General features: G+C 37.8%; 1 protein-coding gene across 3 annotated transcripts in view; it reads left to right on the top strand.

Moving 5' to 3' along the window:
- Nucleotides 1–27,412, top strand: part of Dpp10 (dipeptidyl peptidase like 10) — a 1,484,741-nt gene that overhangs the window by 925,767 nt on the left and 531,562 nt on the right. For all 3 annotated transcript variants that reach the window (XM_041649248.1, XM_041649247.1, XM_041649249.1), the window contains exon 3: nt 22,015–22,110. In XM_041649248.1, the coding sequence (XP_041505182.1) occupies nt 22,015–22,110 (96 nt within the window). The remainder of the gene's footprint in view (nt 1–22,014; nt 22,111–27,412) is intronic.

Here is a 27,412-nt window from a genome sequence, read left to right as displayed (position 1 = left end):
CTTTAGGCCAATGAGATACCCTGTCCCAAAGGACAAAGATATGGAAGATATTCCTCAAGAGAACATTGGAGATTGTCCTCTGACAACCACACAATGTGTACATATACAAACATACATGACCCTCCCAAGCACATATCAACATACTTATGTGCACACATGCACATGTTTTTAAAATGTGAGTTATCATGTTATGAAAGGCATTTTATGAGGAATATGGTCTACCAATTTTGGCTTGCTTGTGAAGCATCAGTGCCTAGTCTTTTTAGTCACAATGTTTTGTAAAAGATATCCATCAAGTTCTTCAATTTGCCTGTCATGTTGAAATAACACCCTGTGGGTTCTTTATATGACACCATTATTCATCTTCAGTGGGCTGGTGCCCTTGATTTCATGTTTCCTATCATGGCTGACTAAGGTTGAAATTGTAGAGTCCTGACATAGTGTCATTCCTATTGCAGAGTTTTCATTACTTTGGTACTCGATAGATAAGCATATGACATAGATTTTTTTTCAGACCAATCAGAGCATGAAAAGTATCAGACTTTCATTTATAATCTCAGTTTTAGCAGGAAATACCTTTGTTTCTACTTCCTGAAGTAGTCTCAATTTTAAGACTTTTGTAAGTGGTCCAATCCATGTAAGAAAATAGTTTGAAAAATCCTAGACTAAGTATATTAATGTTAGGGTAGAGCTGTACTACCTGGTGGAGTGTAGAGCCCATCAAGGTCAAGTAATTCACTGGAGTCAAAGGGTAGGGCTAAGGATAGAAGGAACCAGGTAGATGCCCACGACAAGCAACAGAACCAAAGTTGAGGTTAACACTTAGGGAATCATGCCTTTGTTTACATAAATATCACCTAATAGGACAATTTAACCTTTCCACTGCAGTCACTATTAAAGCTTATAGAGTTTATAGCTGGATAAGACTGTCCATGACTTTTCTCTTCAACAGCCTACATAGAACCTTTCAAACTATGAGAGATAGCCAGCAAGGAGAAAGCTGACTGGTCAGTACCAACTTGATTTTTTTATATCCTATGACCAAAACATGTGACTGCCTTCAACAACTGGGTTCAATCACCAAGTTCTGGTGGGGAACCAAGAGTGGGGGCAATATCCTGTGTTGTTTTGAAGATATCTGCAATATGTCTGATGGACATCTCAAGGGGCGATATACCATAAATGCCACTGGGCTTTCTGTCAACATCTGGCTTCTTAGAGGAACATGACCTCCTATGTAGGGCAAATCCAGTCACAGTCACAATTTTATTTTAGTAAGAATTTTTTTTTTTTTGATTTTTCGAGACAGGGTTTCTCTGTAGCTTTTTTTTTTTTTTTTTTTTTTTTTTTGGTTCCTGTCCTGGAACTAGCTCTTGTAGACCAGGCTGGCCTCGAGCTCTTAGTAAGAATTTTTAAACCTCCTTAGTACTAGTTATTATGCTGTCTTCTATGCTACTGAGTCAGAAAAATTGTGCATGTGTGTGTGTGTTGTGGTAACCATTCACTGAAAATACCAATGTAGTTGATGAAACCTTCAATCAACTTCCCACCATAAATGTCACTAACCTCATAGATACATTTTGATAGCATCTGTATGCTGTTCTGAGTCCACTGGGTGACTTTTTCCCTTTTATACTTTGTTACAGAGGTCTGAAGAGAATCCTTCATTCCTTTCTCATGTCATGTTTTCTCTGTTGATCAATAAATGTTGAAGTTTTTTGTTTTGGAGAAACCGTATGTACAGACAAGACACTCATCACAGATAGTCTTTAGAGACGCCAGTCACCATAAACTATGGAGAAATGGGGGACACAATGAAAGAAATGCAGAATTCAAATTCGGACTCATTCATAGTTCATGTAATTCAAGAGGACATCAGTGTTATAATTCCTTAATATGACACTGGTGCATCTGAGTGTTCTCTGAGCCTATGTTTGCTATGTGACCTGACACCAGGCCTTGCTGTGTGCACACTGAGATGGAGAATGCTTCCTATTTCTACTCACTGTGACACCAACCAGAAATATGCAAATGCCTTGAGGCCTCATAGGAAGAACTTTTATAAAATTGGACCCCTCAACAGTTTATCATGAATTGCCATTGTGGGAGGAGGTGGGTCATTTTCTTCAAGGGTGTTGACCATTGGTTAGTTTTCCTAGCTCTAAATTCAGTAATCACATACAAAAAAAGACATGGAAGTAGGAGTCCTTAGTGAGAAGAAGGAGGCAAGTGGGGGTGGGGCCACAAGAGAGGAAAGAGTCAGTAAAAATGACTGAAGTACATTGCAGAATTGTATAAACCTCATTAGCAATTATTATTTAAGTACAGTTAAACTGCTATTTAAAATAAAGACTCTAATATTAAAAATATATCCATCTGCTTTTGTTTGGATAAAAGGAGATAAAGACATATATCTGAGCATAGCTTTAGATGACATTAAGGATTTGATTGGACATGTGACAGCTGATCTGTTTTTGTTATACAGACATTCAGAGTTGGTTGATCCCGGTGACTATTGTTTGCCATTGCAATAATAGCACCTGCTAAGAGTCAGTTAGAGTGTCATGTTAGATTATGCTGCAAACAATTTCTTGGCAGTTATAATTTAACAGGTGTCATTAAAGCATGTGACCTGTGTCTTAAAATGTCAAAGCAGCAATTAAACTCTCTCATTATGCTTTTATGAGGGGAAAATAATATTTTACAGATTTTCAGATTTGCATGGCCCATGCATAAACAACAACATTAAACAAGATGCAATTTGTTTGTTTTATTTTGTTGAATTAGAAAAGGAGATTGTGTTATGTTGATAGGAATTATGGAATGCCTCTGCTTGTTTACTTTTCCAGGAACGGTACAGATGAGCACACAAGAATGTCACATTGCTCAGTACGATTAGCCTGCCAAAGAGAAAACAATGGCAGCCTAACAGTTTCCCTCGAGTAAACTAATTGTTATCTTTAAAGCTTATTTATATTTTGTATGCATGCATGCTATGTGTCTCCATGTGCAAACACTCACAGAGGTCAGTCAGTAGGGGTCATCAAATCTTCTGGAGCTGGAGTTACAGGTGTTTATGAATCACCCAATATGGGTGGTGTCAGGAACCAAACTGGATCCTCTGCAACAGCAACAAGTGCTTTTGACTGTGGAGCCATTGCTCCAAGTTCCACTGTTGCTTGTTAAATAGACATTTCTGACAGCTAACAAAAATGGAGTAAGAAAAAGTTACAAAATTTTATTTATTTTTCTGTTACATTTTTTCTAATATTTTAAAATGTCCAAAAAGTAACAGAAGAAAATTTAGTTTATATGATAATGTGTTTAAGTTTGCAAAGGTCAGAAGAAATCCTGTTTTAACACATAACATTTATTACAGCTTCCCACATACCAGATGCTGTACCAGGTGTTTGACATGTACTATTTTATCTAACTTTCCACTACTAACATGAAGTAGAATATTTATTCATATTTTTCAGTATATGCTTGACTTGTTTTAAATTATGATAGTTAATATTAAATTGGAAAGTTTCTATTTGCAACTTTTATTTATTATTATTACGTGTATGCTGTGCACAGATGGGTGCGCTGCTAAACAAGAAAGGACAGCCTTGTGGAGTCAGTTCTCTTCCATCACTTATCCATGACTCTGAGGGGATCAAACTGCCTTGTCAGCTTTATATGCAATGTACCCTACATATTAATCCATCTCACAAACCCCTGGAAAAATGGAGAGTTACAGCGGATATATATCTGGGTACATCATTGAGGGAGTACTTTGATCAAATGAACCGAGATGGGAAAACTCACCCACAATGTGGGCAACAGCTTTATGTGGCCTTGCAGCAAGACTAAGTACAAAGAAGAAGGTGAGCTGAGCACCAGCATTCATCTCCTTCTGCTTCCTGCCTGTGGATGCCTTGTGAGCAGGCTCCTCATGCTCTTACATCCTCTACACGATGGACCGTTCCTCCAAATGTAAACTTAATACATCCTCCCTTCCCTAAGGTATTACTGTCAGGGGTTTTGTCACAATAGCCACAAAAGCAGTCAATACACATGTTAGCTTCATGGGCCAGTTCATACAGGGCAAATGCAGAGAAGTAGAAACGACACCCTGGGCTCCTGGGCTAGACCATGAGTCTTAGGCTTTATAAAATAGCTTGTGGTTCATTCTCCTACTTGATAGAAGATAAGGACCAATATATTCCCCAAAATTAGTAAATACAGAAGCCAAGCTTTGCTACGTTCTGTTTCTCACTTTTTTTTTTTTTAACGAGTAAAAGTCAATCTTGAAAAGAAAAACATTGTTGAGAAATTCAATGTGACACAGGGCAAGAGAGAGTTGAAAAGCTGAAAAAACCTAATGTAAATTTTTATTTTTCCTGTCATAACTTTACTGAAAGGTCAAATGCCCTGAATAAGTATGAGTATGTATTTTCTCTGCTAAACCACAATATATAAAATTGTATAACACGGTGCAGCATTATATATTTTCCTATACTTTTAGTCTTTTCTTGTAAAATATTTTTTTTTTAATAATTTTTTTATTAAGAAAAGAAGAAAAAAACATAAACAAAAAACAAGTTTCCACCTCCTCCCAGCCTCCCATCTCCCTCCCCCTCCTCCCACCACTCTCCCCCTCCTCCCATCCTTCTACCCCTCCCCCCACTCCTCTCCCCCTCCCTCTCCAGTCCACAGAGCAGTCCAGGTTCCCTGCCCTGTGGCAAGTCCTAGGTCCTCCCCCCTCCGTCCATATCTAGGAAGGTGAACATCCAAACTGGCTAGGCTTCCACAAAGCCAGCACATTAAGTAGGATCAAAACCCCGTGCCATTGTCCTTGGCGTCTCATCAGCCCTCATTGTTCGCCATGTTCAGAGAGTCTGGCTTTATCCCATGCTTTTTCAGTCACAGTCCAGCTGGCCTTGGTGAGCTCCCAGTAGATCAGCTCCACTGTCTCAGTGGGTGGGTGCACGCCTCGTGGTCCCGACTTCTTTGCTCATGTTCTCCCTCCTTCTGCTCCTCATTGGGACCTTGGGAGCTCAGTCCAGTGCTCCAGTGTGGGTCTCTGTCTCTGTCTCCATCCATCACCAGATGAAGGTTCTATGATGATATGCAAGATATTCGTCAGTATTGCTCTCGGATAGGGTCATTTCAGGTTCCCAATCCTCAGCTACCCAAGGAACTAACTGGGAACCTCATGTTGGGCACTTGGGAGCCCCTCTAGGGTCAAATCACACAATTGTAAAATATTTTTTTATTTTATCACTAGAAATGTTTCATAGATGAATAGATGATAGTAAGAAATGATAGATAAGTGAGTGATGGATACTTATTGTAGATGATGCTTCAATGGACAAATGATAGATCTATTACCCAGCCTCAGGCATTCTTCTTCCTCTTTCATGGTCCCTTTTTTACTTTCACATCCTACACACAAACGCATGTGCACGTGTGCACACGCACACATAGACTTCTATTTCTGCTTATGAGAAGAAATATTAAGAGTTCTTCTTTCTGAATCTGGCTTATTTCACCTAATGATACAATAATGTTCTCCCATTCCATCTGTTTTTCTGCAAATATCAGGAACTCATTCCTCCACCATGTATTTTACAGCCACATAAAAATAATGTTGCGTGTGTAAAATTCCACACTTTCTTTATGTGTTCATCTATTGATGGATTTCTAGGCTGGTTCCTTTTCTATGAAACTGTAAATAGCACAGTGATAAACTTGGATGTGGTATGATGATACACCCAACATACCCAGGAGTGTACTGATATACACCAGGATGTATCCTGGAGTGGCATTACTGTGACCTATAAGAGCTTTATTTTAGGAGTTTTAAGGAAGCTCTCCAGTGATTTCCACAGCACTTAGCCAGTTCATATTCTCACCAAAAATTTGGAGAGAAGATAAGTAGTGGCCATAAGGGACAGAAGAAGACTGTGGACTAGAAGGATAAGTATTAGCAGAATATAACTGCTTTGACAGTGCCACAAAGAAACCCATTGTTGCATGCACTAAATTTTAAAAAAATTAAAATTAAGGAATAGTACTTTTAAAAGTATTGTACTATATTTTATCTTTGCTCTGGAAAATGACAATTTAACCAGGGTTATTTCGATTATTTTTATCATTCCTACATATATAAATATTATTTTCCACTTTTTAAATAGATCAGACAATTGGAATCTCTGCCCCATTCAAGAAATGTCTAGAAAAATGGGAATCTGTGAGAATAGACTTTGGGTCATCCTTCTTAAAATGGAGAACTATGCTCTTAAATCTGTCGACCAAAAATTGACTTTGGCATGTCAGACACTGCTGCAGTATCCACAGCTACAGCCTCCTGCCTCTTCCTGGAGAGGAAGTCTCACCAATAACTATAAATTTAGGAAGACAAGGCTAATCCATTTATTTTCTATGGTTCACAATTCAGCAGTTGAGAATCCTAATGATTTGAATTTCTGTCTCTCTTTGCATCATAATCTTTATCTTTTCTTCTGTGACTCACATGCTGGGTGCTGGTGATTGTATGTATGACTCACAATTTGAGTGGTGGTCATGTGTGGGTGTGTGTGTTTGTGTGTGTTTAGCTAAGTGAGACATCATACAGCACAGAACTTGCAAGCACTCTTTGCATGTAGCTGAACACACTACAGTATATGCTTATAAATATGTGGCGGTGAACACATGCAGAATCAGAGAAGGACATCATGTACTCTATTTTTTCACCCTTTGTCTTATCGCTTTGAGACAAGATCTCTAGATCAACCTTAGAGCTCACTGATACAGTTATTGCTACTACCCAGCTTCTACTGGAGAATCCCCTACATCTTCTTCTCAAGATTGGAATGGAAACATTCAGGATGCTCACCTGGAATTTATATGCATTCTGGGAATCTGAATTCAATTGTCTCAATTTCATGGCAACACTTTAGCCACCAAGCAATGCTCCACATTGTGCTTCTCTTTATTGTTAATTTTTCCAATTAACTGCACATTTTCTGTTCTTTTATAGATGTATTTAGTGCTTTAACTATCTTCTTATTTATTTTTTAAAGTATTACTTGCTTTTCATATATCAATGAATACCAACACCTATGTTGCCTCTGATCTCTGCACATGCTCCGTGGCCCATGTGTATCAGCACTCACACACATATGTACATATTTGTCAAACACATATACAGCACACACAAAGATAAAATAAAAAAGGAATGTACTGGGGAGATGGCTTACTGGGTAAAGGTCTTGCTGTACAGGCCTGAGAAACCTGAGTTCAGATCCCCAGAACACATGTAAGAGTTAGATACTGCAGCAATCATCTCTATAACCCCAGTGCTGTAATGCAGAGACAGGTAGATTCTTGAGACTCCCTTGTTATCCAGTTTAGACAAAATGGTGAGCTTCAGGTTAAATGAGTAACTCTGCCACAAAAGTAAAGTGAAGGACAATAGAGGACAATTAGTACCAATCTCTTGTCTGCATGTGCACATACATTTGATGCACCCATACACATGCCTACACACATGCCTACACACATGCCTACACACACACACACACACACACACACACACTAAGAATGTCAACTATAGACAACAAAACAAGAAAACAAAGGAACAACAAGGTTTCTGTATGAAGTTTCTATTTGGAAATTATGTTCCATAAGAAAAGCAAGCATTTAAATATATCCAGGTTTATAAATTAAATGTAGTTAAACGATTCTGTGTTATATAAAATATCAAAGACAAAAGGCTTGCGAGATATTGGTGAAGGATTTACTAACCTCTTTTTTCTTTCCCTTTTAACTAAGAAAACTGTTGTCACAAACAGAAAAGAAGATTTAAATGAAAACAGCTTAAGAAAAAGAAAAGTAACACCATGAAAGTAAACTCCTAATATATGAGAAGGAGGAAGTCAAATTAACAGGGACTGAACACAGATGTATCTCAGTGAATATATACTGCTGTATTTTTTTTTTTTTGACTTTTACTCGAGTGGGTAATTTGGAATTCACCACAGCCTTGTCATAAAGCATGAAGATTCTTTCACACACAGATCTAATCTAGAGGTTATCATTTGGGTTATTCAAACTGGAACCTTTCAAATTGACAGGACCAAGTGTTCTCCCTTCAAAAACAGACACCTGGATGAATTTTAAATTTTACTACATTTCTTCATTATGTATTAAGGACAGTTAAGTACCATTTTGGGTGGTGCACTGTTACATTTTTATAAAAATATCTTTTACATTTTAAAAGACTAGTACCTTTTCTGGTCCTCATAGCTGAGTTAACAATAAACATTGACGCCATTTAAGACTTGATCTGATAGCCTGCTGTGTATGCAGCCTGTTTTTTTTAACTCACCTCTAGAAAAACTATGGAACAGCCAACCTTGCTTGCCTTGAACTTCCCATGCATGTAGTCATCTTTTACAATCTATGCTAATGCATAGTTTTAATCTTAAATTATGTATTCTTCCACACACCTGGCTCAGAGCAATATGTGTGTATGAATGCGTGCTATTGTAATAATTTACTGAAAACAGCCAAAGGGTTTAAAGAAACTTCATATAACAAACATCTGGCATAAATATTGAAATCAACATAGTACTATAGTTTAATAGTGGTATGTTTGCAGTAATGTTTGTTCTCTAGGTCAGTTGGGTTCAGTCAGAGCCAGTAACCTAATCCTTTTTAAAATTCTGTTAAAGATTTCTATAAAGTGTCTCATCCTTCCTGATGTGATGCCTTCTGTGTTGTTCAATGAATACAGAGCAAAGCCATTGTCCAGAGTGACACAGGCAATAGGAACAGATCTGAGATACTCAAGAGGCAGAACACAGATAATCTAAAAACCCACAAACTACAGACTGGAGGCATGGGGAGAGAAAAGGAGAATTTATATGTGGATTCACCTTTGGTCAAGTTAGACGAAGGAGAATTGGTGACCATTACTTTCTTAAATGTAACACTGATACATTTTGGTGCATTTGATGTTGTCGTTAACATGTTTGCCCAATGGATTGTGATAGCAAATCTGAGATACTATCCAGGCATATTTGGGCTACAAAAATAATGAAACAAATATGCTCCTCAAATAAAACAATCACATAACTTTTTCATTTCTAGGATACAAAAATTTAAAGTTCTTTATACTGTTCCATGTTTAAATCAGTGTAATGACCGACACTTAATGATCTGAGTTCTGTGCCTAGTGATCTCTTTATGAGCCTTCATTTATGGAAGAAAATAAAGTCAACTATACAAACAACAATATTTATACCCATATTTTGTTGAGTTTTTTCTTCCATTCCATCAACATATACTCCTTGTATCTTTGTTGACATTTCACACAGGGTCTTACTACATTGCTCTGGATGGCCTAGACTTCCTATGTAGACAAGTTTAGATTCAAACTTACAGAGATCCACCAACCTGTCTTCTTAGTGTTAGGATAAAAGGTGTGTACCACTAAGTCTTGTTCTATTTATACTTTTATTGCTTAAATATACACTGAGAACTATATAGTTTCTTAAGAGACAAAAAGGTTTTTATTTTTCTTTCCTTTACTAGATTTTGAGAATTTTATACAAATTTGGGTTTTGTTTGTCCATATGTCACAACTCCTTCTAGATCTGACCCCCTTTTTACCCATCTAATTTTATGTCCTATTTCCAAAACAACCATTAAGTCTAACATGCTACCTATATTCTCTTTGACATGTGGCCATCCACTGCTGCAGGGTTAACTTACCAGGGCTACACCATCAATAAAACTGATTCTTCCTTTCCTGGTAGTCGCTAATTGCCAATTACTCCTTAGCTAAGGGACAGAACTTCATGACCATCACTCTCTCCATGATGTAATTTTGTTTGGCTTGAGTTTGTAAAGCTTACCGGTTGTCACAACTACTGTGGTATCTTAAATGCAACTATCCTATTGTGTCTAGAAAATAGTTTCTTAGTAGGCATCCAAAGAACTTTGGTTCTTACAGTCTTTACTCCCTCATCCTTAATGATTCCCAATCTATGGGATGAATAAATATGATACAGGCATCTCATTTTAGGAACTGCCATTCTACAGTCATATATATATATATATATATATATATATATATATATATATATATATATATACAGACATAGATGAATTGTGGTTCTCTGTGTTAATCACCATCTACTACAAAAAGAGACTTTAATAATAAGGGTTGAGAGACATACTAATTTGCAACTATAACAATTATTAAGAATAAGTTTAATATTGTGTCTTTCTGGTAGAATAATAGTTGTAGGCTTCCCTCTAAGATCCATGTCCTCCCAACCTACAGGTTTTGGACCCAATAACAGTGTCTGATATGAGCTTGATTTGTGGATCTAGCCAAAAGTGCAACCAGATATGGATTGGTTGATGGATTGGTTACCTCCATGACATTTGTGCAATTATTGCATCATTAAGTGTGTAAGCCAGACTAATCATTATTGTAGATAGCACAGTTCATATCTGGGTAAGAATGATGATTACTTTTCTCCTCTAGCAGTATCCGACACTACAAACTCTACCCAAAAGAGTAAAGCATCCATACTCTTACCAGCTTCATTTTTTCCACATTCTGACTCAATTATATGGTTTCTTCATCAATAAAGTCTTTAAATTTTTCCTTATTTTCATATTTAACAAATGTTTAGGATTCCATACCTGAGTAAAGTATTATATTGTTTCTCTACAACAATATAACTGTGTCCCACCCCAGTTCCTCCTCACTCCCTTTCAACTTCAAGGCTTATTTTTACTTTTGTTTTACTTGCTTATTTTTTTATTTATGCATATATATTGCATGCTGAATCCATTTAATGCTGCTCATATGTGAACATGTTTAGTGATGACAACTTGGGATTGCCATGGGTTTATCCCTGGAGAAGACAAATTCTCTCATCTTTGCTATCCATTGATTAACTGTAACTATTCATCTAGAAGTGGGACTTTGTGAGATTTCCCACATCCATGTTTGGTATCAACTGCTGTTGTCACCGGGCCGGTCTTGTTTAGACAACCATTGAAATTTCAAGACGTTATTCCTTGTAGCAGACACCCTGGTTCTCTAGCTTTTAGAATCTTTCTGTCCCCTCTTCCTCAGTTCAAAGTGCGGGAGACTTCACTCTAAGTTTTTAGTCAGAGACTCAAGAGATTCCCAAAACAATATAGGTTATTACTGTTGCCATTTGTTGTCTCCTTCAGCTTGAATGTAAAACTAAATGTCCTACCTAACTATGTCCAAGAAAGCAACAGTAGCACTCTTACCTTGAGGGTAACCAAGAGTCAAGAGCTACATAACTGGCTTCAAGGCCTGTACAATAAGGAATTCATGGCTAAAACTGTGAATACTGTCAACCTAGCAAACTTCCAGTGACTGGTAAGGTCATGTACCCTAGGAGAGAAGCCACTACCACCACTTTCCTAGAGCAGTATAATTCTTAACTATGTTTGAAATACTTACACTTATACTCACAGGTGAGTGTAGCTCACCCCTACATCAAAGAAGTTTTTGATGTTGTTTGCTTGTTTTTTTTTTTTTTTTTTTTTGAGACAGGGTTTCTCTGTAGCTTTGGAGCCTATCCTGGAACTAGTTTTTATAGACCAGGCTGGCCTTGAACTCACAGAGATCTGCCTGAATCTGTGTTCTGATTAAAGATGTGAGCCACCACTGCCCAGCAAAGAAGCATTTTTGTTTTTTGTTTTGTAGCAGGCAGAGCCTAACACAGAAACTCAGAATTGATCAAAATGCTAAGAACAGTGGATGCAGGCTTTCTAGTCCCCAGTTAATACTGCAATAATATAACCTCTATAGCTAAGACTTAGGGACACTGAAAAAGCAAAAGGGTCTTCTCAACAAGTTTTAATTGGTAATATATAGGGGTGTATAGGACTTCATTGGTCAACAAATCTAATAGCAGTAACCCATTCCTGGCATAGGTCTTTCTCTTCGTTAGCCTGTGGTATCTAGTTTTAGCATTATTGCCCTGTTATAGGGTAACTGCATATATATATATATATATATATATATATATATATATATATATGTGTGTGTGTGTGTGTGTGTGTGTGTGTCTTTAAATATTTTAAGAATATAGATTTCCAATGACCTTCAAAAGCTATTTTATCCTTCTCCATTTTCCCACATTTACTCTGTCTCTACATCCCACTGTGCAGTCTTCCTGTTCTGTTATTCCCCTTTAACACTTCCAACCATTGTACTCTATCCCTCTTTCCTTGAAAGCCCAAACAACTGTGACTAACTCATTTCTCATTTCTGTGTGAATTCCAAAGAGAGCAAAATATTTAAAAATTCCAAAAAAGAGAGAACATGTGCCATCTACCTCTCTGGACCTGGTTACCAACTCTGTTCATTTACCTGCAAAGTTCATAATTTTATTTTTTGATAGCTGAGTAACAATCTATTGTGTCAATGTACAACACCTTCAATATCCATTTGTTATCTGATGGACATCTAAACTGCGGTTGTTGTAATCAAAGAAGCAATGAACATGTATGAGCAGAAATCTCTGTATTAATATGTCAAGTCCTTTGAGGATGTTTCCAAGAGTAGTATTTCTAAATCTTGTGTTAGACCAATTTTCAGCATTTTGAGGAAACTCCACAGTGATTTCCATTGTGCCTATACCAGGTTGCACTTTCACCTGGAGTGAGTAGTGCTCCTTCCCCATATACACACCAGTACTTATTGTCATTTTGTGGTATTTTGTTTTCTTTCTTTTTTGCTTTATCTTAGCCCTTCAGCCTGTGGTGAAACAAAATTACAGTGTAGTTTTAATTTGTTTTTTCCTGGTGGCTAAGGATATGGAACAATAAAAAAAAAATCTTAAGTGTATATATTTCATCTTTTGAGAATCCTCTGTTTAGGTCCATGTCTCATTTTTAATTGTGTTGTTTATTTTCTTGTTTGTGTGTGCATGTATGCATGGATGTAGTCTGTGTGCTTTAGTGCTCTGTAAAGGTCAAAAAACAAAGGAAAACATTGTGAAGTTAATTTGCTCCTTCTTCCTTTCCCGGAATTTCAAGAGTGGAATTTAGGTCACTAAGCTTGCATAGCAATGGACATTACCTGCTGAGCCATCTTGATGGTCCTGTTTGTTTTCTAATAAATTAAGTTGCTGTGCCCAAGTGGAGACTGCCAGAGAGACACCACCGGAATCCAGTCAAGTCCAGAATGCAAAAGCAAGGTTTATTCATTCCAGACAGGCTGGGAGCTCGATCACTACATACAATGCAGCTCAGTAGGGAGAACTCCCATTTCTCATTTGGGGTTGACATATATAGGCAAAAACCACAAGCCAGGTTTATTATTCTTTTTTTGTTTTTTTATTTGGTTGGTTTCTAATTAGAAAAATACAAAAGTATCTACTATTACAATTGGATGAATTTTCAACAACCAACTTTATCCATAGACACCAGACCCACACCTGGACCTACACAAAACACGGCTCTCGCCCTACATACACTGAAGTCAAGAATCAGAGAAAAAGTGGCAAACAGATAAAGAGGTGTAAATCCCCCTCTCTTCCTCTCCCTCCCTCTTTGGAGAACCCAAAGAAAAACATATAGGCATCCTCCTGAATATTAACCTTCATCAGGCGATGAAAGGAGGCAGAGACAGAGACCCACATTGGAGCACCAGACAGAAATCTCAAGGTCCAAATCAAGAGCAGAAGGAGAGGGAGCACGAGCAAGGAACTCGGGGCAGCGAGGTGTGCACCCACACACTGAGACAATGGGGATGTTCTATCGGGAACTCACTAAGGCCAGCTGGCCTGGGTCTGAAAAAGCCTGGGATAAAACCGGACTGTCTGGACATAGCGAACAATGAGGACTACTGAGAACTCAAGATCAATGGCAATGGGTTTTTGATCCCACTGCATGTACTGGCTTTGTGGGAGCCTAGGCAGTTTGGATGCTCATCTTACTAGACCTGGATGGAGGTGGGTGGTCCTTGGACTTCCCACAGGGCAGGGAACCCTGATTGCTCTTTGGGCTGACAAGGAAGGGGTACTTGATTGGGGGAGGGGGAGGGAAATGGGAGGTGGTGGCAGGGAAGAGACAGAAATCTTTAATAAATATATAAACTGAAAAAAACAAAAAAAAATAGGAGAGGAGAGAAAGAGAAGGGGGAGAGGGAGAGAGAGAGAGGGAGAGATGGACTGGGAGAGAAAGAGAGAGGGAGAAGCCAGGTTTATTTAGGGTCAAGGAAATTGGTTTTGCTAAACAAAGGTGTGAACTACTTCTGCATACCCCCTTCCTGTTTTAAAAGGCTACTTCTGCTTCTGTGCATTCCCCTGCCCTCCCTCAAGCAGTTACTTCTGCATCTGTCTAGTCCACAGAGTTGGGTGTTGACAGTTGGCAATATCTTGGAACATCTTACGGTTTTTATTCAAACTCAGTGTCCTATTCAGCTCTTGATTTTGCAAAGCTTTTAAATTTTTCCATGTCCTTAAAAAGTAACTTTTAGGACCATTTGCGGGACTAGCAAGATGGCTCAGCAGGTAAAAGCACCTGCTTTCAAGTAGAGTGATCTGAGTTCTAACCTCAGGATTGAAATGATGAAGGTAAAGAGAAGAAATGAGACCTGTAATGGTCCCCTGACCTCCAGTCATGAACTATAGCATGCAAAACCCGCAATGCATGTATGTATTCACACACATAAAAATAAAATCAAATGTAATAAAAATTCAAGAAAATGATTTGTGATCCAAAATTATTTCCAATTTTGTAACTTTTGACAGCAGTTTGTCTGCATGGTAGCATTTCATTCAATGGTGAAAGAAGATAGTACAATAAAAACAAAGAAGAAGATGAAAATTAGGACTTCAGCTGTCCTACACAGTATCAGTTAAGGTTGATTGACCCATGAAAGAATGTAAAAACCCCAAGAATGCTTAAAAATCTGGAATCTAAACTTAATTACTATGACATGCACTCTGCATTTTCAGACAGTTCTCTGAAGAGGGAAGAAGCAGGAAGCTTTCCTTGTCATGTAAGAAAGACACACAAGGACTAGAAAGATAGCTCGGTAGGTAAAGGTGCTTTTTGCCAGGACTGACAGCCAGAGTTTCAGTTCCAGATCTCACACACGGTGGAAGGAGAGACTGACTCCACTGAGATGTCCTCTGACTTCCATATGAGTGACAGGGCATCCTTTTCCCCAATAAAATGATTAAAAACGTAATTACAGAATGTTTTTAAAGAGAAGCACATTGCAAGAGTACACTGCATCAACGCTAAACAAGGGGAATGAAGATAATCACAGATAAAACACAAATGCCTGAGCTACAGCAGAAGGCAGTGTAGTTGCTAGCTAACTGGAAGACAGATGGAGGGACAATCCCATGCATAAAAAGCAGACTGGCTTTCTTCTATGGGAGGAATTCTGAATAACTTGATTAGATTTTCTCTTTTATTCATCTTTTAACAGAAAATTATTTCAAATGGGTTTTTAAATTAAAAGAAATATTTCTGAACCTCTGGTAGCAAGAACAAACCAGATAAAAGTAGCACAATTCTTTCTAGTAAAGGGAGCCGAATAAATGAAAGTCTATCAATTAGTTTTTCGTCTATTCAATACTGAGGGATGGAACCCTTTTCTTCTGAGATTATGTAGCCAACTAATTTCAAAGGCCATTTAAGAGCAAGATTGGATTCCGTTTTGGAAGGAGGAACAGAAATACCAATAGCAGTCTATGATCTTAAATAACAGACTAGAGTCTAAGAAAGAACATGGAATGAATTTTTCAATTTTTGTTCTAGTACTGAACTCACATTTCCAAAGAGGAACAATTTAGCTGCTTCTATATCCTGTAGCTATTTGAAAGTTATGAGTCCTTTTTATAGGTCTGTAAATACTGTTATTATTATTACATTCTCCATTTCTCTGGAGTCTGTGGTGTTCATAATGACAGCAAAGTCTTCTATGGTTAGGAAATATTAATCACTTTAATATCGGTGGTTACCCTGTGATAGGTTTTCAGCCTGGTATGCATGTATAAGCACAGGTATGCATACACCTGAGTGAGCTAATTTGTTAGTCAGTTTAGAATAACCTGGGATGTAAGAACTCCCACAAGCAGAGAAAACATTCCATCAGGAGAATATTGCTTCTATAGCAAGTGACCCAAAAGAAAGGATATAGGGAGACAGGAAGGAGAAATTGAAGAATGGAGAAAAGAAGGGGTAAGGAGAGAAAGAGGAAGATGAAAGGGATGTAGAGGTCAAGGGAAGGTAGGAAAAGGGCGAAAAGGAAAGGTTGGGAACAGGATAAAGTGCCGGAGAGAGTCCCTGATTATCTACTACCTTCACTCTGTCCTGCATCACCCTGATGGCTCACATATCACCAGCTCTAGATGAACCCATGGGTGGTTTGAATCTTCATGATCCAATCACTGGGTCAAAATACTTGAAGAAAATCCCATTTTAAAGAGGATTTTCCTCACAGATTTAGAGGCCTATAAATGAAGATCCAAGGTGTTTCTGCCTCCTGTTTCTGGAATATTCTAAGAAAATAAGACATGGCAGTTGGAAATGGGTGGTGTACAGAGCGACTGCTCATCTTATGGATGTGTGGTGTGTGCATTTCCTGGAGAGGCATGAACAAGCATCTACTCCTCCCAAATATGGAACTAAGACAAATCCAAGTGACTCAGTCCAAGTCCAACTTGGAAAACCCATAAGTATATTAGTAGTATAGAAGCGTGGCTGCTTATAAGAGCATGGTTGATAGGGCAGTTGCCTATACAAAGCCCATCCCAGCATGTGTGCTGCATCCCCAGAACTTCATGAACAACTTGTAGGTAGCTTCACAGTTTATAGTCCCAACTGCCTAACAAACTTTGGGGAAGAAGAGAAGCTTGGGAGTTTTTTAGCTTTCAGAGGTTTCCTATGTTGCTTGAGTTGTTAGCTTGCAAAGTCTTAAAGATCCAGGATGTCATGTTTCAGTTTGGAATTCTGTAACCACCAGTGAGCCCTCCTCCAGAATGAAAGTTTCCGTTATTCAGGATATTGTTATAAAACAAACTAGAAGAAAAGAAGGGCATAAAAAGAAAGATGGAAGAGCAGAGGGATGAAGATGTCCAGAGGGCGAACAAGAGAGCAAAGCAGAGGAAGGGGGTAGGAAAAGAGGGAGAAGGGGACAAAAAAGAAGAGTAAAAGAAGGAAAGCATAAAATGGAGGAGATGAGTCTGGAAGAAAGCAGAGGAGATGGCAAAGCATAGGAAAGGGAAGTGGAGAAGATGGGAAAGGGTGGGGGAAGGAGGGTGTGAGGGTAAGAGGGGAAGCGGTGGGTAGGATGTGGTTCCTGAGGGAATTACTGAAGATCTATGTTCTTCAACTCAATCTTACCTCTAAGTGTCCAACACCCTTGATATTCACCTATCATATTATAATCCCAGCACTCCACTAATCCAAGGGTGAGGTCAGAGTCCTCATAATCTAAATTTCCCCCAAGGTCCTCCTCTGAACTAGTCTGCCCTGGATAGCTCTCTTTCAGCATAGGAGCTTAAATCTAGCCATAGCAGATACCTTGTATTTAAATACTAAGCAGTTCAAGTAAATCATGTTTGAACAAACTTCCCAAGAATGATAAGCCCTACAAGAAGTAAACATTAAGTTTTAGCAAAGATTTTTTTATATTGATGTAATGTAAAACCCTTCCACTGAAGTTATTAAGGAAGGAACTTTGCATGACAGAGTGCTATGCAATCTAATGCCAGTTTGCTTTTGCACCACCTCGCAGTGTTTACTTGGAGTGACTGAGGTACCTGAATGGCATCTGAAATGCTCGGCTGTAAATTAGCTTTGGAGTTAAGCTACTGATACAATCTTTAAAATAAATGAAATACTGCACATTTTTTATGTGACTCTCGTGTCTGATTGTCACATGAGGAACTAGGTTTCAATATGAGGTTCTGAGTGTTTCCTGTCTCCTTTTTAAAAAGATTACTCATTTTTGCAATGTGCATTCCTAAGTGTGTATGTATCTGTATTGTTAGAAACAAAGAAAGACCTTGCTTTTGTACAAAAGAACTAATGAAGAAAGTGAAAGTAGCTTACTAAGGCATGTCTTTTTGTAAAAGGGTGTACAAAAACCCAATAAGGTAAAAAAAAATGTACAAAAAAGGCAATATGAGATAAAATGTCTACTAAAATACCACTGAGTTTGTTTGGGGCTTGCCTCTACTGCTAGGTATGGTGTCTATATTCTTAAGTGTGATTTATATGTCCAGTGAGACTCTACCACTGATGGTTTTTTTTCCTTTGGAAGGTATCAATTAAAGATAGCTTTTGATTACAGATGGGAACCAATGTGCACTTGCCCAACTCAGCACTGGAGCACTGGGACGTTCTCTAGCTTACCCTTGTGTAGGCCCTATGCACACTGTTGTAGTCTCTGTGAGTTCATGCACGCATCCATCCTGTGTGTCATGCATCCCCTCTAGCAATTGCAATCTGTCTACCTTTTCTTCCACATAGTTCCCTGAGTCCTGAGTGAAGGGCTGATTTAATGAAGACAACCAGTTTAGAGCTGAGTGCTCCAATATCCTTCATTCTTTGCACATTGTCTAATTGTAAATCTCTGTGTTACTTCCCATTAACTACAAGAGAAAACTTCTCCAACATTGATCTATGGATGGAGCATAATTTTGTTAGAAATCATTTTATTGATACGTTCTTTTAACAGAACAATAGTATTAACTCAAAATTTTTTATTATCTTAACTTGACATATATTCTTTGTTCATGGTACTGAGTCCCGTATAAATATATATTTTGAACATATATACCTTATCACATCTATGCTTCTATCTCTCTTCCTTCTTACTCGCATTTGTTCATTTCATGGTCATACACACAGATAGGATCGTAAGGATTAATATAAAATTCAGCTCCATCTATAAGAGAAGGCTTGTGAACTTGACTTTCTGAGACTGACACAATGTGCTTATTATAATCATCCACAAAGAATACCGGTTGCCAAAGTCAATGAGTGGGTGGAGTTAATGAGAGGAAGGTATGGGGTCCGTGAGACCCTGGGGATGACTCTTCTGTATCGTGACTGCTGGGGGTTATGTCATCAATGACTTAGAAGTAAACACACAAGGAAATGAATTCAAGGACACACAGTAAAGTCAACAAGGGGCAAGGAACTTACCATTTGAGTCCTTTTCTCTGCTTTTATATTCCATGAAAGGACTATGACTGAAGAGTATGCAGGACTTGCATGTGATAGCCTTCCACTAGAATTATGTAAGAACCTACACTTACATAAAAAATATACATAAAACAACAGATTGATTAAACTTTAGTAAAAAGAGAATATAAAAAAAACTATTCAGATACATTTCTGAATTTCAGAAAAGTAAAAGATTCAATTGTCCTTAATATTTATCAACAATTTTCCTTTATCCTCTCTCCCAAATTTCACATGTATATGCAATTTCTGACAAGTTGTGATACAGTTTCTAGTAATCTTATCTGTAATAGTCTCTTGCATTGGGAAAACTCTGTTTTCAGTAACCTCAAGCTATTAGCAGTAATTTAATATGAAGGTAAACTACATGAGAAATCAAAAATGGAATATTCCAAATGTAAGAAAATATGAGAATAGTAAGTTATCCCAAGCATCAGTACTGAAAACTTTAACAAGCTTTCGGATGCCGTGTGTGTGTGTGTGTGTGTGTGTGTGTGTGTGTGTGTGTGTGTGTGTTTGTAGATAAAGAGAGATAAGGATTCCTAGCTGAGAGGATTCCAGTATGATGTGTTCTGTAATGTTTGAAGAGCCTTGAAAGATGGCTCAGTAGTTAAGAGTGCTTGCTGATCTTCCAGGAGACCCAAGTTCCACTCTCAGCAACCACTTGTAACTCCAACTAGAGCTGATCAAACACCCTCTTCTGGCCCTGTGGACACCTGGACACATGTGCACTCTCATACATAAATAGAAATAGCAATATATTTAAAGAAGACGACATGCATGAGCATTACAAACTCTTGTTTTGAGTATTTGAATAATTATTTATTCATAAGACTGTTTAGTGTTGTATACGTTCACTGCAAGGTCATATGTAAATATTGTTGCCCATGTGTGTACATGTGTCTATTCATGTGCATATATTCATCATCCTAAAAGAAATAATAAGCAAAGCATGTAAAACTTGCTCAGAGGTTGAGTACTTACCTGTGATGTGAGTGTCCCTGGTTCCAACTTCCAGTGATGCAGAAGATAAACTGTGTTGGGATTTTTAGAAAACTCCAAACTGACTTTGAGAGTATCTGAAAGGTTTAATTTCTTATAGACAGGACCATCAATTTGCTCCTGAGGCCTTCTTTGGCATCTGGGCAAGATAATCTGTAGGTCTGTCTAAAGCTCCTCAGCATCCTGCATCCTTACTCCCCTCTGTCACAGGCTTTGTTTTGTAAATGTAAAATCCTCTGAATAGACAGGTCTCCTGCTTCCATGGGGCACTTGTTATTTGAAACCTTTTGTTAGAATTCAGAAAGTTCAATGTTTTTATAGTAATTTTAATTTGTATGTGTTTATGAGTGCATATCACATGTGTACAAGTGCTCATAGAGGTGAGGAGAGGTCACCAGGTACTCTGGCACCAGAATTACAGGAAGTCTTGAGCTCTCCTATGTGGGTGCTAAGAACCAAACTTCGAAATTTCGGAAAAGCAGTAAAGGCTCTCAACTGCTGAGTATTCTCTCTATCCCCAAGATAGTTCAAATTTTGACCTTTCTGATTCCTCAGTAAACAATCAGGTGTATATCTTTTTCTACTATATATGCTTTTTACATCTGCATATAGTCATGTCTTGTGCTAAAGCAGAAATCAGATACTTCTCACATTTTTAAGAAGTTATCTTGGCAGCCATGGTGTTAGTTAATGGCTGCAGTGGACTGGATTTGAAATGAGTGACCGCCCTACATACTGCAGAGAAGCCACAGCCGGCTCTTGGTACAGTGAATGCTGAACTTTTCAAAGATAAAATCGAGTGAGATTAGTACATATCTTTGACATTTAGTTTTCAGTCAGTGGGAAGGTCATAGCTAAAAGGTCACTGAGAAGAATTCGCTCATTCACAAATAAACAATTCTGTCATTTTGCAAAAAAGTGACAAATTGTTTTGTATAGACCCATGAATGTAAAGGGGTGTTGCAAACACAACGTTTTAATTCAAGCCATAGTCTTCCATTTCTGGGCTTTGGAATATAAAAAGAAAATCAAATCATGCTCCTCTTCCAGGGGTTAATGTGCAATACTTGTTTCCTTTGTAGCCCTTTACTCTTTGAACTTGGCATTCAAGAATATGATTTGCTTAGCTCTTGCTAGGTGCTAATTGTGTGGTACAATTTTGCGTTCATTCTGTTTATTTAAATTGCCTTGGATTCAAAAGTTCTCTCTTGTCTGCGATGTGCCCCCACATTTCTCATATTTAGCTTTTTACAAAAGGCTAAATTTCCTGTTCAATAGTGTAAAAAGTGAGGAATAGCTTATGATCAAAGGCGCAGAAGTGGGTCTTGCTGAAGAGTGCAAAAACGGTAGTTCTTCCTTGTTCTTGGGATCTGCGTGTCAGTGTATACCTTGGGACAGATCCACTAAATTGGTATCAACTAAAATAATTGCATAAGAAAACTCTATGATTTATTTAAAAATTTGAGACCAGGTGTGGTAGTGCACTCCTAGCATGTTAACGTGTTGGAGATTGAGGCAAGATAGTCAGGAATGAAAGTCCAGTCTCCATTTCATAATACTCTTTCTTGCAAAACAAAGCAAAGCGTCAAGAAACAACCTTTGAGTGTAAAAATCTATTTCAAATGCTCACTTCAGATTGATGTCTAGTTAATGTGCATTTTTGAAGCAAAGTATTTTAAATCGTAAATCTAATTCTTGTAAGAAAAACAATAATATAAGTTCCTGACTTTGTATGTCTTTTCTTTTCAGATGAGTTAACAAATTCTTCAGAAACAAGATTGTCACTAGAGGAGCTTTTGGGGAAAGGATTTGGACTTCATAATCCAGAAGCTCGGTGGATCAATGGTAGGTGAAAAACTTTTCAGGTATATTGTTGGTTTTGAATTCTCTTTAACTGAAAAATATGACACTTGAAGTAAGTGTACTGCTGTAATTTTTTGAGATTCACAAATGTGTTATCTAACCGGGTGAGAATTCAGGCTCACCCTAGAGAGAACCAGGAACTCAACAATGCATCACTACCTCTACAGCTGTCTTCCACATCTAAAACTGACTGTAGTGTCTCTTCTGTCTGCCCTAAAAATGAAACTGCTTCAACTTTTCTGAAATCAAAGTTGTATTAAAATAAGAATATAAAATAAAACCAGTGTGTGGTTACTTAAGCATTTGTTTGTCTTAATGGATGCTAATAAGAAGAGTTAATAGCTAAACTAATCAGAAAAAATATATTTGTGAAGACAACTGCAAGTCTTCTTTGTGTGGCTGTAATTTGTCTGATTGTGCATGCTAAACGTCTCAAGGGGAAAGAGTTAATTGTTGACATTCACTTTCTTTAGATGTAATACTTCATTTATATTCATTTGTATGAAAATAATATATCATTTGCATGAAAATATGTATCATTTGTATGATAGGGCAAAATTTTGCCATTTTTCAGATAGTGATGTTCTTATGATGATCTATTTCTTCTTGAGTGTTTTAACAAACCCTCAGAATGGCTATTCTAAGTGTTTAGAAATATTTTCATTGAGATGTATATAGACTTTGGGTTTGATTAATTTTGCTTTACAATAAGATGTTTTTTGCATGCTATCATTTTATGATAAAGTCTTAATAATAAGACACTAACCGTTAATTTCTAGACACTATTAAAAGAAGTTATTGTAACTCATGAGGGCAAGGTTCAAATCAAACTTGCTTTTCTGACATCAAGAAAATTCTTCAAAAGAAACTAGAACAAGAATGTATCTTTTAAAAAAATGAATGAATATCTTTAGTTGATACCTACTGCCATTTTCCCTGAACATATATTAGTTGACATTAGCTGGAATATGACTCTGTGACATAGCATTTGTATTATATAGAGAGACTACAATTAAGGGATTTTCTTAATATATTTTTGCATTTTCCTTTGTAATTGTTCATAAATTTGAGACCAGCTATCTACAGAATTTTGTCTTTTCTCTATGATGGCTTACCTGTTATAGTTTTATCACAAATGATTATATTTTTAATTTAAATATGGCTAGTAAAATACATTATTATCAAGGGCTATCCTGATGCATGGGTTTACCCTTGATCGTCATCCCCAAGATGTGATCACAGTTAATTGTTCTCATAATTGTCAACACATGCTTTCATCAAAGGAACTGATAAAAGGGATGGTTCCAGAGTTCTTTAAACATTAGGAACACTGTAAATTATTAGACTTTAAATGATGACTCATCCTTCTCTTTATTGACTGTGATTTTGAACCAAACTGTAGATATTGCTATTGTCAGACTATAAATGGAAGAAAAAAAATTATGGCCTTTAGCCCCCTTCTCAGACTAGCTTGTACTGTTTAAACATGCATTCCTCTTTTGTGTACAGTTGACACCGTGGTATCATAACACCTAAGAAAACAGACATCCCAGCAAAGAACTACAGGCTAGGCTGAAATACACAAAGATTAGGATACAAATATTGCTTTTACACAGCTCAAGATTTGAAAGTTATATATTAGGTGTTAATTACATTTTTTTTAGCCATTTCCTTAACCATCTTGGATTAATTTGATCATGAGATGGTACATGGGAGCAAATGTGCATGGCTAAACCACAGCTATGACGGCCTAATCCATTAGAGAAATAGTGTCTATAAAAGGATTTGCTATCAAAGTAATCCTTGAAATTGGAATATGCAGGCAGTCTGTGTAAATACCACTGAAAATGTTGCCATATTATCCGTAGCTGGAAGACAAATGACTGTTTTCAGAGCGGTTGTCTTCCTTGAGTTACTAGGATCAAAGCCTGGGTCCTGACATTTCCGCATAAGCCACATTCAGCTACTTAGTCTTAATAATCTGATTGAACAAACTCAGGATAGCAAAAAAGAAAAGCAATTATTCGGTGTGATCACATTGGGAAGAACAAAGAACTTTGGAACTGCACCCCTTCTCCAGTTATCTTTAGAGTCCTCATGTCAGGATTAGGCTTAACTAAACAGAAGAGGTGTATTTGTAGCTAACAGTACAAATTGAGATTTTATTTTAACTTACTGCTATTTCCTCCTTGTCTGAGTTCCAGTGTCCCCCGCAAGATTGTAAGAACTGTATGAAATCTCTTTCCTTTGAGAATAGTTCTCTGTGGCACCAGGCCTCAGTCTTTCACTTCTTCCATGATATTCTTGAGGAAACTCCAAATACTTTTAAAATCCACTGTTTTAAAAATCTTATAGTCAAATGGAGGGACACAAATACCTCTTTAGAATACTCTTATTCCTTTAAAAATAATTTTTCTTAGAAAGTTTTATACATTTGTGCAATGCGTATCATTTGTGCCCATTGAGCACTACTCCCTCTGACTCTCACTGGTGTTTGTAGCTCATCTCCCTGAAGGATTCCTTCTTAGCAGGGCAGTAACAGTGGGTGGATCTGTGCTTTGTTTAAACTCACTCTTTTTGCTAGCAGTCACTAGACACTTACTTTATTTATATATTCCAAACATACCCAAAATAATTGAGGTGAGGAGCCACCTTCATAGAGGGGGTAACCTTGAACTCATTGTGAACAATTATATCTGAAAGTGAAAGATGGACTTTCTTTTCACTTTTATGGTTTTCTTAGCATAAAAGTCACCTGAATGAATTCAAGCCCAAATCATTTTGAAGCTTCATTTAATTCTTGGAGGTCATCCTATGAACACTTAATGCATTATCAGTCAAGAGAAGGAGAGTTGCATGTGTGTTGTCATTGTCTATGCTGGTTCTCCAGTGATGTATATGAGGGTGTCACTGCAGCCTTGGGAGGGTGCCGGTTCATGGTTAGCTAAACAACTGGCTTGCCCCAAGTTTTCTTTTGTCCTTGAGATTTCCATATTTATAACATCTTCCTACTTACATCTCCTTGAAGCCTGGAAATCTATCTGCTTTTGAAATTGTTAATCTCTGCACCTTTATTTGGTAATCAGTTTGAACTCCGGTGAATCTAATAGTGAATGCCTTCTCTGTACAGCCGTTAATAGATGACATCACACATGCTGCGTGTAACAGCCTGTGACACTAAATTCACCCAGAAGCATGAGGTTGAATCTAGAAAACTTCCCAGATAGAAGGACAAAAGAAAGCCTGTCTTATTTAATTTTAAATATGCTAAGTTTATTCTTTGAAAATTTTGTACATGTATTCAATGTATATTTGATAAAATTCACCCCACTTTTCCCCTGGCTACCCCAAGAGCCTGCCACTGCCTTTGAACCCCTCCAACTTTCGGTCCTTTTTGTAGATGTTGCTTTTAACCCATCAAGTGCAGTTATGACTGCTCATATGTTCATGGGTGTGGAGTCATCTACTAGAGTGTTGTCTATTTACCAAGGGCCACGCACTCACAGAAAACTGACTTTCCCAGCCCATCAGCCATCAGCTATTCACAGGTCCTCAGCTAGGGTTGGGACTGCAGCTTTGTGAGCTCCTACTACTTGTGGGGTGAAATGTTGACCGGCTTGATGCTGCACAGGTATTCACTACAGCAGAGCAGATTTCAACCATCAGGTGTAGAGATTGCTATCTGCTTTGCCATTTCTCTCTGAAAGACCGTTCTCTTTTCTAACACACAGACCATACCCATGACAATGTCACTCATACAGAGCTTTTGCTCCATTCATGAGTGTTATGATAATGTCCTAAATTCACCAGGTACATTCATGTACATATACAGTCAGTAAAATTGGCATTTTTTACTTTAATGATGTATTTATTAGAAAGTGAACAACACTGTCAATGTAAAAATTAACATGAGATAATTTATTCTGGACCCAAATATGATTGACCAGGGCCTGAAAAAAACAAATTTAGATCATCTAAATTCCACATTCCAATGTGGTAATGGTTTGGTTAAGTAAGAGAATGAAGAAAGTTATAAACAAAAGGAGGTACTTTGAAAATGTATTGAAGAAGATAGTAAAAGGCAGGTTACAGCAGAACGAGGGGACTCTGACCGGGAGGCCTCAGATGCTATCTAATGATGTTCTTAGTCTTTGGGTTGCTGAGATCTAGGGTTCCTTAAATCAATGCATTTCAAAAGGTTTTCTTTGTTCGTTGTAAGGATGTTATATCAGACACATAGGTGAACAGAAGCGGCTACTAACAGGGGTGCTGAAGATAACCAAAGACGAAATGTAACTGGGCTCCCGAACCTACGATATTCTAACTTCTTTACAGTCCGCGAAGACCTCATCAGTTCAGCAGCCTTGCACACATTTCAAAGTGTGAGATGACATGTTATTTTCAGGAATTTTCACGTACAACAGTGCACAGCTTAGGAGCCTATGCTGTTGCATGGCAATGGCTTGTGTAGATTATCATTGTTTCTCTTTCTTTGTTTCCAGTTTTCTTCAAGAAATGTTTCTGTGAACATAAGATTTGAAACTTATAATAAAGAAAACGTAACCTCATCTCTCACAGCTTCAGGAATCCCCAATCTCCCAGCAGTCAGCTGTCATACACACATCTAACCTCCTGAAAGTAAATACTAAGGTGCTTTTCACATCCAACACCCCTGGAGTCTGGGCCCTCACCCACACTCTTTTCACTATCTGCGGTCCTTTCCTAAATCTGCTAGCCTAAGTTGCATGCTGTACAAACAGCTGATATCCATGACAGCCACTCTTCTCTGTCAGTCATAAGGAGCATCTCTCTTAGTTAGCTTAGTTGTCAACTTGACAGAGCCTAGAGTCACCCAAGAAGGGATGTCTCAACTGAGGCCTTGACCAGAGCAGAATGACTTATGGGCATGTCTGTGGAGCATTGTGTTGAATGTTAATTTATGTTGGAGGGTCCAGCCCATGGTGGGTGGCAATATTCCTTAGAGGTGATCCTGGATTGGATAAGAAAGCTAGCTAGGAGCCTGTGGGCAGGCTACCAAGCAGCATCCTCTCTAGGTTCTGTTAGTTCTTCCTGTATGTGTGTGAGTTCCCTGGAGAAGAAATGCTTCACAGAAAAGCAATCTGCCTTTTCCTTTGGATTCCTATCTTGAGCACCTGTCCTGAATTCTCACTGACCTAGGAACTTAAACCAAATAAACCCTTTCTGTTGGCTGAGGTTTCTGTACTACCTGGTTTCTGCAGTCATTAAGTCCCAAAGAAATTACACAGAGGTCTACATTAATTAT

The sequence above is a fragment of the Microtus oregoni genome, unplaced genomic scaffold (genome assembly GCF_018167655.1).
Source record: "Microtus oregoni isolate MIOR12 unplaced genomic scaffold, Mior012 000003F_ref0000135, whole genome shotgun sequence".
In the NCBI taxonomy this organism is placed as follows: Eukaryota; Metazoa; Chordata; class Mammalia; order Rodentia; family Cricetidae; genus Microtus; species Microtus oregoni.
The sequence above is the reverse complement of the archived record's forward strand: the minus strand, read 5'-3'. Positions and strand labels throughout refer to the sequence as shown.